At 28.8% G+C, this 12,766-nt stretch overlaps 3 protein-coding genes across 3 annotated transcripts; all 3 read right to left on the bottom strand.

Moving 5' to 3' along the window:
* Positions 1-376: 376 nt before the first annotated feature.
* Positions 377-1,441, bottom strand: Ubc7 (ubiquitin conjugating enzyme 7). The gene is made up of 4 exons (XM_035087367.1): positions 1,231-1,441; positions 1,032-1,113; positions 836-954; positions 377-752 (listed from the first exon to the last, which is right to left on the bottom strand). The coding sequence occupies exons 1-4, from the start codon at positions 1,271-1,273 to the stop codon at positions 493-495; spliced, it is 504 nt and encodes a 167-aa protein (XP_034943258.1). The 5' UTR covers positions 1,274-1,441; the 3' UTR covers positions 377-492.
* Positions 1,442-1,653: 212 nt separating this feature from the next.
* LOC118069336 (solute carrier family 66 member 3) lies at positions 1,654-3,132 on the bottom strand. The gene is made up of 5 exons (XM_035087376.1): positions 2,926-3,132; positions 2,531-2,843; positions 2,217-2,439; positions 2,022-2,142; positions 1,654-1,944 (listed from the first exon to the last, which is right to left on the bottom strand). Exons 2-5 carry the CDS (start codon positions 2,695-2,697, stop codon positions 1,814-1,816), a joined length of 642 nt encoding a protein of 213 aa, XP_034943267.1. The 5' UTR covers positions 2,698-2,843; positions 2,926-3,132; the 3' UTR covers positions 1,654-1,813.
* Positions 3,133-4,564: 1,432 nt separating this feature from the next.
* On the bottom strand, positions 4,565-10,485 carry LOC118069347 (uncharacterized). Its single transcript, XM_035087397.1, is given in 8 exon segments — positions 4,565-7,127; positions 7,130-7,213; positions 7,339-7,507; positions 7,572-8,156; positions 8,158-9,420; positions 9,575-9,759; positions 9,847-9,985; positions 10,326-10,485. Coding segments are annotated over 6 exon segments (2,526 nt in total). The 5' UTR covers positions 9,692-9,759; positions 9,847-9,985; positions 10,326-10,485; the 3' UTR covers positions 4,565-6,819.
* Between the last annotated feature and the right edge of the window lie 2,281 nt (positions 10,486-12,766).

Here is a 12,766-nt window from a genome sequence, read left to right as displayed (position 1 = left end):
TATTCGTCAAACAATAATTTGTAGAAGCAATTCGAGTGAATATATCATAAAAACGTTGTGAGTTTTTATTATTTTTTGTTTTCAAAAGTTTATTAAAAAATTCTAAAAATATGATGTTTTAATTTATTATTGAATGATTTGTCTTTAAATTTTTAAGTGTAAAAAAAAGAAAAAAAATTAAAATGATCTAATATTTTCTTTTCAAAAAAAATTTGAAGTGTAGAAAAACATTTGAAATATTATTTATTTTTAAATAGATCTTTATTATTATTATTATTATTATTATTATTATTATTATTTTATTATTATTAGTATTATTTATTTTTCTTGTTTTGAAGAGGCTGGAGTATCCATTTAAATAACAACTCCATATATCTTATTTTTTTACGCCAAATTAATTTGGATTCTCATATCATTTATTCAAATAGAATCTTGAAATCAAATAAATATAAAGAATATGATTTATCATTTATATATTCACGAATAAAGTTCTTATGTTCGAATGCCAAGTGTTTTACGAACAAGTTTCTGTGCAATTCTCTGAAATTCTGCTCTATCTTCTCTCCACATTTTAGCGGCATCAACATTAGCCCCACTTTCATCATTCGGTTCCGCTAACATGCTGACGACACTTAACAAAATTTTTTCAACACTTTGAACTGGACTCCATCGTTCAGCACTGCTTTCATAGCCCATTGGGTCATCACCAGGAGCATGAAGAATGCTGATACAAACCCTTCCATCAGCATAAACTAAAAAAATGTTAATAAATTTAATTATTACATCAATGTTCTTAATTTTATTATATAATAATTAAATATGAAGGCAATTTTACTATTTGGATGGAACATTTCACAGGTGAATTGCATTTTCGGTGGACTTAATGGATAATCAGGTGGAAATATGAGCTTGGCAGGAAAAACCCCACCTTCAAAACAAGTACCTTCTGGACCACTGAAAATAAATTTAATCAATTACATGATTTTAATTTTTCTTATACTATCAGAATAAAATTAATAAAACATATTTACGTAATTAATGCTTCCCATTCGAAAAAGTTTTCTTCATTAACAGGTCCAGCTACAATACCTTCCGGTGGATTCAAGGTTAACTCTAAAAATGAACAACACGTTTAATGTTTATTATTAACCGCAAAAAAATTATTAGTGATATTTGTGTAATATTTTAAAGCAAAGTGTATTATTAGGAAGAATAAAATATTATTGTTACGTTTGTATTCTGCCATAAGGCGTCGTAATGCTGATCCAGCCATGGTTTTTATTCAATTTATTCACTTGCTCACACTTGTTGGACTTGTTCATGTCATGACAATTCACTAAGCAATAACAATTGTCCTACATTTTGGTATTCATTTAGGCAAGTATACATTGAACGATATTAATGAATACTGTCTTATTTAAAAGCTCAAAAGTATACTATAGTTTTGTCGTGTCGCCAGAAATTTTTAGTCGGCATACATATACATATAAATCCATAGATAGATAGATATAATAGATAGACAGTATTCTTTGACATGACTAAACAATCAATAATTACTCTGAAAATGGCGGAAGTTTTATTTTATACTATAATTTTTATTATTGAAAAATTGATGAATAGTTAATTCATCAACAAAATTATGAATTCAATAAATAACAATGATATAATAAACTGCTTTAATATTATGTACAGTTTTTGATAAATTTAATAATTAATTTCATCGTTTATATCTACTTTGTACATAAAATTATTATTAAACAAATTCTTATAAACTTTAAACTCAATAAACGAATATAAATTGAGTATTTTCTTTTTAAGCTTTCTTTGATTTAGGTTTATAATAAATTGTTGCAATCATAACACTTGAACTCAATAGTACAGAAATGATAAAATTTCCTAATAACAGTTTATCAGCTGAATCCATCCATACAGTGAATACTCGAGCTGAAATACAAAAAAAAAATTACAAATATTTATGTTTGGTAAAATAATTTTTTGGTAATAATAACAGATTGACATACTCAGATTCGTAAATGTAGAAATAAACCAAGTTAATAATGAAACTGACTCTGAATTTTGAGCCCGAATTATTGCTAATAATTGAACTATTTTACTTGATGCAGAAATTGGAGTACACATTGGCTATAACAGTACAAATAAATTAATTAATTTTACTAGATTAAAAAATGAAATATGTTTATTTTATTTTTACTTACAGCTAAAATTGTTAAGATAGTTTTCGGTAGAATTTGCATTAAAAAAGATACAGTAATAATGAAATAAAGTATAACGATACAAATTGTAGATCTATTGATCTTATTTAAATAATTCAAAACTAGAAAAATCAGTACATATTCTTGAATTATAATAATTGGATATTCCATGTAAGACAATACAGCATATCCATTAGTGTAATTATAAGATGCTGTAACAGTATAACTGTAACACATAAAGGAAAAATTTATAAAAAATGTGTATAATTGTTATTTAATGTTTAGGAAGATTTTCTGATTTTTTTTTTACAATTTACCTAAATAATTCCAGTATCAGACTGAAAAGAGATATGCCAGTAACTGATTTAGCAGCAAATAAATTTAAAATCTGCGGAACTTTTATAACAAAACATGCTGTTATTGTTATAATACTTAGAAAATTGCCTATTGTATTGAGATTTATAAAATTAGATAATTCCATCATAAATATATTTTAAACTTTAAAAAATTTGTTCAAAGAATTCTTTGAAATAATTCTACAAAACACTCAGAGCTATAACATCACTCAATAGTAATTTTTAAATCACTAATTTTTATGTTCACTGCTGCAACGCTACTTGTTAAATACATCTAAAACATCGAAAAAATTAACTTTAGTATCAGAGCCACGTAAGTGAACTCAATTTTTTGTATATTTGATTGTTAAACTTACCCACTAATTAGCTGAAGTGTTGATAAAACGTACGAAGTTTTATTGAATAATACATCATTGTATTTGATTCAATAATGAATGAATCAATGACAATAAGTGGATAAATAAAAAAAATATTTACATCAAATATTGTAAAGTTACTATAATACCATTATTTCATCTTTGAAAATAAATTCTATTTTTATTGTTAGACAAATGGTGACATTGTTTCCCAAAATATATAATAAATATTTTAAAAGGTTACATAGTGATCAGAAATTGAACTAAAATTTCCCGGTAAATATTTAAAATTTTATTTCCTTCATGTATATAAAGAAATAAAATAAGAAAGAAATAAAGGTAATTAGTTTTGGTCTGAAAAATGTATTTTATTATTAACATTGCAGTACAAACGTTGTTAATCAACTATCGGTGTACTTGTTAGATTTACATAATGTTTTCTCCACCATACATTAGTTTAATCAATTGTAAAAGCATTTTTTTTACGTACTTGCTACTTTTATTGTTTATTTATTGAATTTTGTCAATCTCTTTATTTTGAAGCTCCGAATCGCATGGATGGATTATTGAAGAGTATTTATTACATTTCATCATTCTTTGTATGATTTTTCGAGTAACACTGAAATTTTTCTATAAATCATCCACATTATATTAAAAAAAATTCACTATAACAAAACGGTTAAGTTATATTTTATATGAATATAGTATTGATAAGAATTTAGTGAAAATGAATTAATTTTGATAATGAATGATGCTTGTAAAATGAAATAAACTAATATTTATTAATTTTGTTTCCTTTTTCAATTAAAATTATAAACTACATATGTATTTTATATTTTTTCTTGTTTACTTCGTGTAAACATTGCTTTGAATGTATCATAAAATTAGTTTATGTATAATCTATATTCTTATGTTAAATTTTTGTTCTCTATTCTGAACTATTAAATATTTTTTGCACTATCTATAAAATAATTAAACATAATTCTATCTTGTGCAGTTTTTATTATTCATATTATATTTAAATGTAAACTATATTTGTTAACTTTCCTAATTGAACTTTTCAATAGAAATGTTCGTTATTTTAAGTTAAAAAAATTTCTCAAAATATTTAAAATAGTAGTTATTAATTATAATTTTTTTCCAATTCTCAATCATTTCATTTTAGATGTTTTTTATACATTACAGTGCAATGTAAACTATCAAACAATAAAAGCATTTGATCTAAAATTTAAAAAATAAGAATATCTGTTCATTTTAAATAAAAATTGAAAGTTTGTTTGATTAATTAAAATGATTATATTCACATTTTATTTTATTCTTTAGTTTAAAAAACATTTTTATTTTATTGATGTTTGTTAGTCTTACAAAATCACTTTTGTAGCGATCGAACTTTGTGATTTAAATTTATTTAGATTAGGGTAAGTTAATACATATGTTATAAAGTGACTCATTTTACGATAAATTTTTTTTGCATATTGTACAACAATAATTGCATTTTTATTTTTGTTTCTTTTTTAAATTACACTATCAATGTGTTGTAACTAATAAAAAATATTCAACTTAATATTTCGAGAATTAAAAAAAATATCTTATGCTTTATTTTCAGTTTCAACAAAAAATTTATTAATAATATGAGATATGTAATAAGAAAGGTACATAAATTTTTGTAACAAAAAATACTGAAAATATAAATTTAAGTCAAGGCCTCCAACCGAATTAAGACACTATGTCTATAGATAAGTTTAAAAAACTATTATATATTAATCTATTGATAACATTTATCGGTCATTCTTTACAATAAAAATGACAACAATCAATTTTAATTGTAATTATGTTTACAAATACAAAAGGAAATTGAAACTTTAGCTGGTTGTTCATATCTAAATTAAGTATTTTTTTTTTCTCGATTCGAGGCCTAATCTTAAATATATTAATTAATTATGACTAGCATGTCATTTCTACAAATAACTATTATTATAACAACGTTATACATAGAAACATTTATGTAAATTTTAACACAATAAAATGAAAAATAACAGATATATAGTTGAATATTTAATGTAATTAATTTTAATATCGCTCAACTAATTTATCGTTGATGTTGTACTTTTACATTTACTGAAAATCAAACAACTTTTTATAAATAATAATTATATTCTTATGAATAAATCAATGGAATGATTGTTTAGGTAAATAAGAATTATTTATAAATTAAACAATAAATGTTATTTTTCTAAATGTGCTCGGCTTGTATACAAGCATCACAGTCATGATATAAATTCATAAATTTTAAATACACACGATATTCTCAGATCTTAAGTGATTTATTGCAATAGGAAGGGATCATATGATAGATTATTTGCACACATTTTTCTCTTTACTATTTTAAAAAAAAACGATAAACAATTGGTGACAACAGAGATAGTAATTAAAACTGATGTAACATTATGAATGTTCGTATTTAATTCGGTTTATTTAACGATTTTTGTAGCAATTTCTGAATTATGGTCGATCGCTTTCACATAATAATTTATACTCGCCATAAATTTATGTTTCAACTAGAGATGATGAACTTTAATTTGGAAATCTGTATTACTTTAATATACATAGTTTGTTTATGTTTAATTTTTTTTAATTATCAATTATAATAACGAGAATAATACAAGTTCGATAATATAATGAAACGTATTTTTGATATAATATCAATAAATGCATAAGTACAAAAGATATTTGGAAATAAAACTTTAAGAGAAAAAGTTAGTACAACAAATACAATTGAGTTTAAAAGACACGAAAAATGAAATGTCGTTAATTATTAGAAATTTTCTAATATTTTTTCAATCTACATATTAGTACGATGTGTAGTAAATTGATTTATTTACAACTTTGGTATAGTTTAAGATTAGGTGACGAGGAGAATAAAATGTGAAAGTATTGTATTTTGGAAGTAACAAAGGAATATAAAAAGATAAAATTTAATTTTTTTAAATGAAAAAAGTTTCATTTAGGTCATGCACTATTGCATTTTAATAAATAACAATAGTTAGTATGGCACAAGAGTGGGTAATTTTGATAAAAAATTACATACTAATCACAAATAGTCCATATTGAAATGCCGTTTTATCACAAACTTCCAAATTTAAAAAATAAAAATAATCAAAAAATTTTATACAATATAAAATGAAGTAAAAGAAAATGATTATAATGAAAAATTGTGGCAGGAATTTAGTAAACTTTTAAGTTCACTGTTAATGAAATATTAAATTACTATTAATCACTAATATTTACTTATTACTGCAAAATATAGGCACTGAAAAGCTACGAAACTTCCAAAAAGTGATTGAAAAAGAGCTTCGCTGTACTGTACAATTAATAATAATAGTATAATAGTTTTATAATCGACATATTTCTTCGTTATAAATTTTCTTAAAAGTTAATGTGGTCTTTATTATTGTGTTTAAATTATATCCTACTACACGTCTAATTCAATGACTTTTTTTTACACTCTGTAACTAAACAACTCACTTGTGAATTCAAATATTGGTCCGTATTTATAATTTACGCAAAAATGGTACACTTTTTTGTGTGTCAATTTCTTCTTTACAGAAAAAAAAAAAATTTATCCATTAACACCGAAATAAATAAAAAAAATATTATAATCAAAATTTGAATGTAGGATATTCTTTGTGTATATTCAACTTTAATTTGGTAATATTATTATTGAAATGATTTTTTTTTCCTTAATGTTTATCATTATACCATGTTTCTCAAGCATTATCTATATCATGAAAAAATTGTTTTTTTTTTTCATAAATATATGGATTGCTTTGTTATACGTATATTAAAGTATATAGTACATGCCAAGACGAGTAAAAGATTACCTATTTGTACGTTTCACGATAGGCCTTGTGGTGTAAAACAAATCTTCTCTAATTCACCAGTCGATGAACTTACTGGTGACTCGGCACGTTCATCTTGTTCTGCTAATTGTTCGCTATAATAATGTGGTGTACTTAAATAGTCAATGAGCCGACGTGGAAGGGGAAGTGTTGGAATCAAATCCCTTCGCACCATTTTTAATATAACGAAGCGACAAATATGCTGAAGTGATTGAACTTGTTTAAATCTTGAAACTGGATGAAGTAATTGCACTCTCATTGGACCGAGAACTGGTCGACGATGAAGAAAAAACAAATATCTTCACTTCTCGAGTGTTCCACTGCATTCTCAATAAAATCCACAATTGTATGGGATTTAAATTTTGTACAGCTACCAAAACTAAAATTACCTATAAATGAGATAAAAAATAACAACAATCACAATAATAATAATAACAATAATAATATTAATAATAATAAAAGTTATAATATCCATTGTATTTGTATATAAAACTGATAGAAAAATTATTTTTACCTTGGTCATGCTCTATTCTTACATGTCGGACGCAACTATTGAGTCTGAATGATAGAGAAAATATATAATGATCATCACTGCTATCTCGTACAATAAACGATCCATCAGGTTCATTTGACAGAATTTTTTCTGCAGCTTCACCCGACATTGGACCCCAGTACCATCCGTACTATATAATTATTAAATCAAAAATTGATTGTAAAATTAAAAAATAAAAAAAATAAATAACTTACATCTTTAACTTTTTCAATACTGGCAGCAAAATCCATACTAGTATCTTCAGGCGGTAATTCATCTTCACGTGGAGGGGAAGGATGATGAATTGATGTGGGTGAATCAACTTTAGACTCGATAGCTGTTAATGCATCTTCTCCTTGTTCAACTTTAATTTGTCCATTGGTTTTAGGTAAGGGTGGCAGAGCACGTTTAAAGAATGGCAACTTTTGTGTCGATGAATCGACATCTGATGTCATGTTGTTATTATTGTTAGCATGTTGATCAGAATCATTTTCTTCTTCTTCGACAATTTCACCTTGAACTATACTATTTCTCTTTTCGACAAAGTGATCGGGTGATCCAAGCCGTTTAAAACGAAATATATTACACAACGTTTGTTTAAGATTTAATGAAAAATTGCGTTGACTTTTTTTAATTTTTTCTCTATCAGTATCGGCTTTATCTTTATGCGTTTCATCTTTAGTTTTTTTATGTTTAACATTAACTAATGAGCTCTTTTTATGTTTTCTTGCATTAGCATTATTGTTATTATTATTATGATTATTATTGTTATTATTGTTATTATTATTATTATTTATTATTATTATTATTATTATTGTTAATTAGTCCATTAGTAGAGGTTTTATTAGAAATAGGTGTGTCAGTTGAAGAGTCTGTATGTGGATTACTATATCTATTATTATTATTTACACTAAGACCCTTTGGTACACCAAGATGAATAGGGGTTTGACTTGTTATTTTATCACGTCTAATTTTATTTTCACTTGAATCACTAGAGCTTGAGTAAAGCGTCTCTAAATACTGACGTACTTCATGTAGTGTCATATGAATTGGTTCGCCAATATTATGAACGTGACTATTGTTTGAAACACGAGGTCCATGACGCCCGGATGTGCCAGGTACACTGTGACGTTTGCCATTACCACTTTCATTGCAACACACTTCAGCTAATAATCGTTGAGATTTAATAACATGGGTTATAGCACGTGGTTTACCACAGTAATGTCTTGCTTGTTGAATATGAGCTTCAAGTTCACTTTGTGAACTAGCTGAAACATTTCTTCGTCGTTTGCGATGATGACGATGACGTTTAGGACGTTGAGGCGTTCGTAGTTCATGAAGAGGTCTTACCACGTCAATTGGGACGGTGTAAATGTCGGAATCAAAAGGTACATTGTACATATCACTGATTTCACTAGTGGTTAATACATCATGAGACATTGCTGATGTTATAAAACTACTATCATCAGCTTTATTACCTAATCCCGTAGTATTTATTGAATTGTGAGAACTCGAAAGTCGAGAGGAAGCCAATGAACATCGGGAATTTGGACGATTGAGTGTATTGTAAGGAGTTATGCTAATAGTATCTCTACTTGCTTGACGTGATGAAGATGATGGTAACATTTCACTAGCCCAAAAGCGTTGTTTTGAATTATAAATATGTGTTATTGTTGGTGTTGGTGCAGTTCGAGTTGTTACTTGAGCTATTCGACCTTCAGGCCATGATATACGACACGAGATAGCTAGAGCTTCTTCTATAATATGTTGTATCAATCCTTCAGCGTAATGATCAATCCAATGAGAAATTTTTTTGTGAGATAATCGCGGATAGCATGATATTGGAGCATTAGATGATACCGAATCCGGAGGCGATGGACTATCTTGAAATTCTGGTGGTGGCTTTATTGCAACGTCAACTACTTCTACTTCTTCCAATTTGCCATCTAGATCTGCCCAGCCGGGTCCTTTTTTTAATGTATTAAAATTTTGACCACACATACCATCAGAATAATCAAAAGAATCTTGAGACAAGGATTTACTCTCCATGTCACTTTCTTGCATCTAAAGAGAATATAGATATAGATACATATATATATATATATATATATATATGTATAATCATAATAGTAATAATAATAATAATAATAATAATCAATATGAAAAGAAAATTGTATAAAGATATAAATAAAAAGAGGAATAAATAAGTATATTATACTTCAATTGCAAGTTGAGCTCTAACAGAATCACTCGATATAGATCCGCCGAGTCCACTGCTGCCAAAATCACTTAAAGGTCCCGTGGCACTGAGTGAACATGACGGTGGAGAATCCATTTTACGAGTATTATTGCTGTCTTTTAATGAATTATAGACACATTATTGATATTCTCCATTGTTAGCTCATGTAAAAGAGAAAAATATAATTACTTTATATGTATTAAATCGGTTTGTTATATCATTGATGACATGAGTTATGATATGTAACTTACTGGCGAGTAACAATTATAGATAATAGATGCCATTATACGTTCCCTGATTAAATATGTATTTGCATTAGCAAAAGCATAGTCCATCATAATTATTATAAAGAAGGGTGCAGTCTTATATGTGTTTTATTCACTAAAAAGTCTGAAAAAAATTAATTGTAATTAATATAAAAGTTGTAAGGTTAATGAAGAATATGATAAGTAGAGATATGAAATAAATGTAAATAAATATTTATTAGGTGAATTGAAGAATAAATAATTGATAATACGGATTTGAATGGTATCGTAAGATGATGTATATTTTGATAAATGTTGATGTAATGAGTGATATATATGATTGAAAAGTTTTAAGAGAAATAAATGTAACGGAAAAGTAGCCGGTCGAAAAGTTGTGTTAAGCAGTGTTGAGAAAGTAAATTCTAGACACGACTATTTCTGCCATTATCTTGAACGACACATGCACGCCCATGCCCTCCACTTACCGGAATTGAGTCGCCATTAAGTATTTCATTAAGACGTAATGAAGCAAGATAAAAATGTTTGAAAATAGTAGAATTTAGTTTTAACCACGCGATAATGAAAGTATTAAAAAATATTATTGAGTAATGTTAAAACATAAATATGTCGATTTTCCCGGTGATGTCTGATGTTTGTTGAACAAGTAATAGTATAAGTAGTACGCGTTTGACGTATTGAAAGGGAAAACTTTTCGCGCTTAATGTTATACATACTTATAATTTATAATATTATTTAACTGCTACGTAATTCGACGTCGTGTGCTTCGCTCCTTTTCTTTATGAATGAATAAAATACTTTGTCTTGAGATTATATCCATTCTCTTGACATTGCGTTCCACACCTCCACGAATCAATATTTAAAAGACAACACATGAGTGCCCACACATTTCACCTTCACTCTGTGACAGTTCATTTTCATTTGTTCCACTGAATTAACTGGCACTTGTTTCTTTTCCGCTCATTCCTTATTTATTATTTTGAAGTAGAGGAACCGCGAGATACGGTAGCGTTTCGTGCGCCAAGATTAAATCGCTGCCATCTTGCTATTGCTCTTACGTCACGACGTGGCAATACCGTGTCTCTATGCAAAGTATGGAACAATTCTTGTAGGTGATATTATATGAAAGTGAAATGTTTCCTTTATTATGACAGAAGCACGGACTGAAAGCAAGACTTTGTATGTAAAGCAAATTTAGGGATGTAGAGGAAGTACCGAAAGTAGAGTAAGGAGTAAGTCGATTGGCAGTCAAACTATTTGAATGTGCGATTTATTCCGAAGTATTGTAGAAAAGGGGAGCTTGGTTCGAGTATAGCATAAGTTATGCTCGGAGAATAATTTTAATCATATCAATGGAAAGATCTTGCTATCAGAAATCCATTGATATGCTCGTAAAGTGTGTACGACTCATAGATTACGAGTTATTAGCAGAAAACAAAGTTATGCTGCAGTGGAGCATAGAAAAACCCCTAAACGTTCATAACTCGGAAACTAAGCGACTTACGGCATTTTTGACGTGGTTTCTACTGTCAGGGAGATGCCAGTTTTTTTATTTAGGTTCAGATCTTATATATGAGCCCTCTAACAACTTTGTAGCATGATAATCATCGAAGGAATGTATATGTTGTGAACTGGAGGAGTGGTTTTGGGGGTTTGTTCAATGTATGAGGATGTATGAGGAATAATATTGTTCGTGAGGATGTGAGAAAGTGGATGGTAAGTATGAGTACGGGAAGAAGGAGGTTTGAATATAAAGAAGCAGATGAAATTGTTAAGCTGGTAGATGAGACGCAGATTTGTAGAAACTTTGGTAGCGAGTGTAAGTCAAACGTGGACAATTGATCGGAATACGATGTAGAAGGGTGTAGCCGTACAATTGCTTTGTAGGATGATCCAGAGGTATGTGGAATGGTGGTTATCAGACGAGGAACGCACAGAATGAGTCTGGATTTGTTTGCAGGGTAGTAGTCTTACGTCGAAGGCGAACGATCTGGAGAATTCCAGATATTTAGTGGCTTATCTTCCTCTGAAAGGATGGCGAGATTATGTGCATTTCTTTATGTACCACGCACTTGGTGTAGAACAGTGTAGTGTTGTGGTTCCTATGTAAGAACACTCCCTCATGGCGTAAATTATGTGTAGTTTTACCGAAGGATGACCTAAATCACCCCCTTTTCTTTGTAGGCCATGTTCTTATCGTAGAATGGTTTAGTGATATGATTACTTTGTAGGAACGGTTCCTGCTCTGTAGATAATGTGCAATTGTGGTAGAGTGATGACCGAAATTACCGACCCCTTCTGTTCTCGTAGACCGGACTCTTCCGGTAGAACGGTTCAGTGATATGATTTCTGTGTAGTAACGGTTCTTTTCCTGTAGACGATGCGCAGTTTTTGTAGAATGACGACCTAAATTACCCCCTTTTCCTTGTAGACCGGACTCTCCCTGTAGAACGGTTTAGTGATATGATCCTTTGGTAGGAACGGTCCCTTTTCCGTAGATTATGTGCAGTTTTGTAGAATGATGACCTAAATTACCCTCTTCTTTTTGTAGACCGGACTCTCCCTGTAGAACGGTTTAGTGATATGATTCCTTTGTAGGAACGGTCCCTTTCGTAGATTATGTGCAGTTTTACGAAGTAACGACCTAACTCACCCTCTTCTTTTTGTAGACCGGACTCTCCCTGTAGAACGGTTTAGTGATATGATTCCTTTGTAGGAACGGTCCCTTTTCCGTAGATTATGTGCAGTTTTGTAGAATGATGACCTAAATTACCCCCTTCTTCTCGTAGACCGGACTCTTCCTGAGACCGGTTCAAGTGATATGATTTCTTTGTAGGAACAGTGCCGACAGAAGCATTTATCATACTAGTCTCTAGTCTCTAGTCTCTAGTCTCTAGTCTCTAGTCCT

This window comes from Chelonus insularis, unplaced genomic scaffold (assembly GCF_013357705.1).
Source record: "Chelonus insularis isolate UGA/USDA-ARS -01 unplaced genomic scaffold, ASM1335770v1 contig_407_pilon, whole genome shotgun sequence".
NCBI lineage: Eukaryota > Metazoa > Arthropoda > Insecta > Hymenoptera > Braconidae > Chelonus > Chelonus insularis.
Note: the sequence above shows the minus strand (reverse complement) of the source record. Positions and strands in the feature narration are given on the sequence as shown.

Coding starts and splice junctions, on each gene's coding strand:
- Ubc7 (XM_035087367.1), bottom strand. CDS start 1,273: ATGGCTGGATCAGCATTACGACGCCTTATGGCAGAATACAAAC. Junction 955..1,031: donor GAATGGGAAGCATTAATTAC/GTAAATATGTTT, acceptor ATTTATTTTCAG/TGGTCCAGAAGGTACTTGTT. Junction 753..835: donor TGAAATGTTCCATCCAAATA/GTAAAATTGCCT, acceptor ACATTTTTTTAG/TTTATGCTGATGGAAGGGTT.
- LOC118069336 (XM_035087376.1), bottom strand. CDS start 2,697: ATGATGGAATTATCTAATTTTATAAATCTCAATACAATAGGCAATTTT. Junction 2,440..2,530: donor CTGATACTGGAATTATTTAG/GTAAATTGTAAA, acceptor TATGTGTTACAG/TTATACTGTTACAGCATCTT. Junction 2,143..2,216: donor CTATCTTAACAATTTTAGCT/GTAAGTAAAAAT, acceptor GTACTGTTATAG/CCAATGTGTACTCCAATTTC.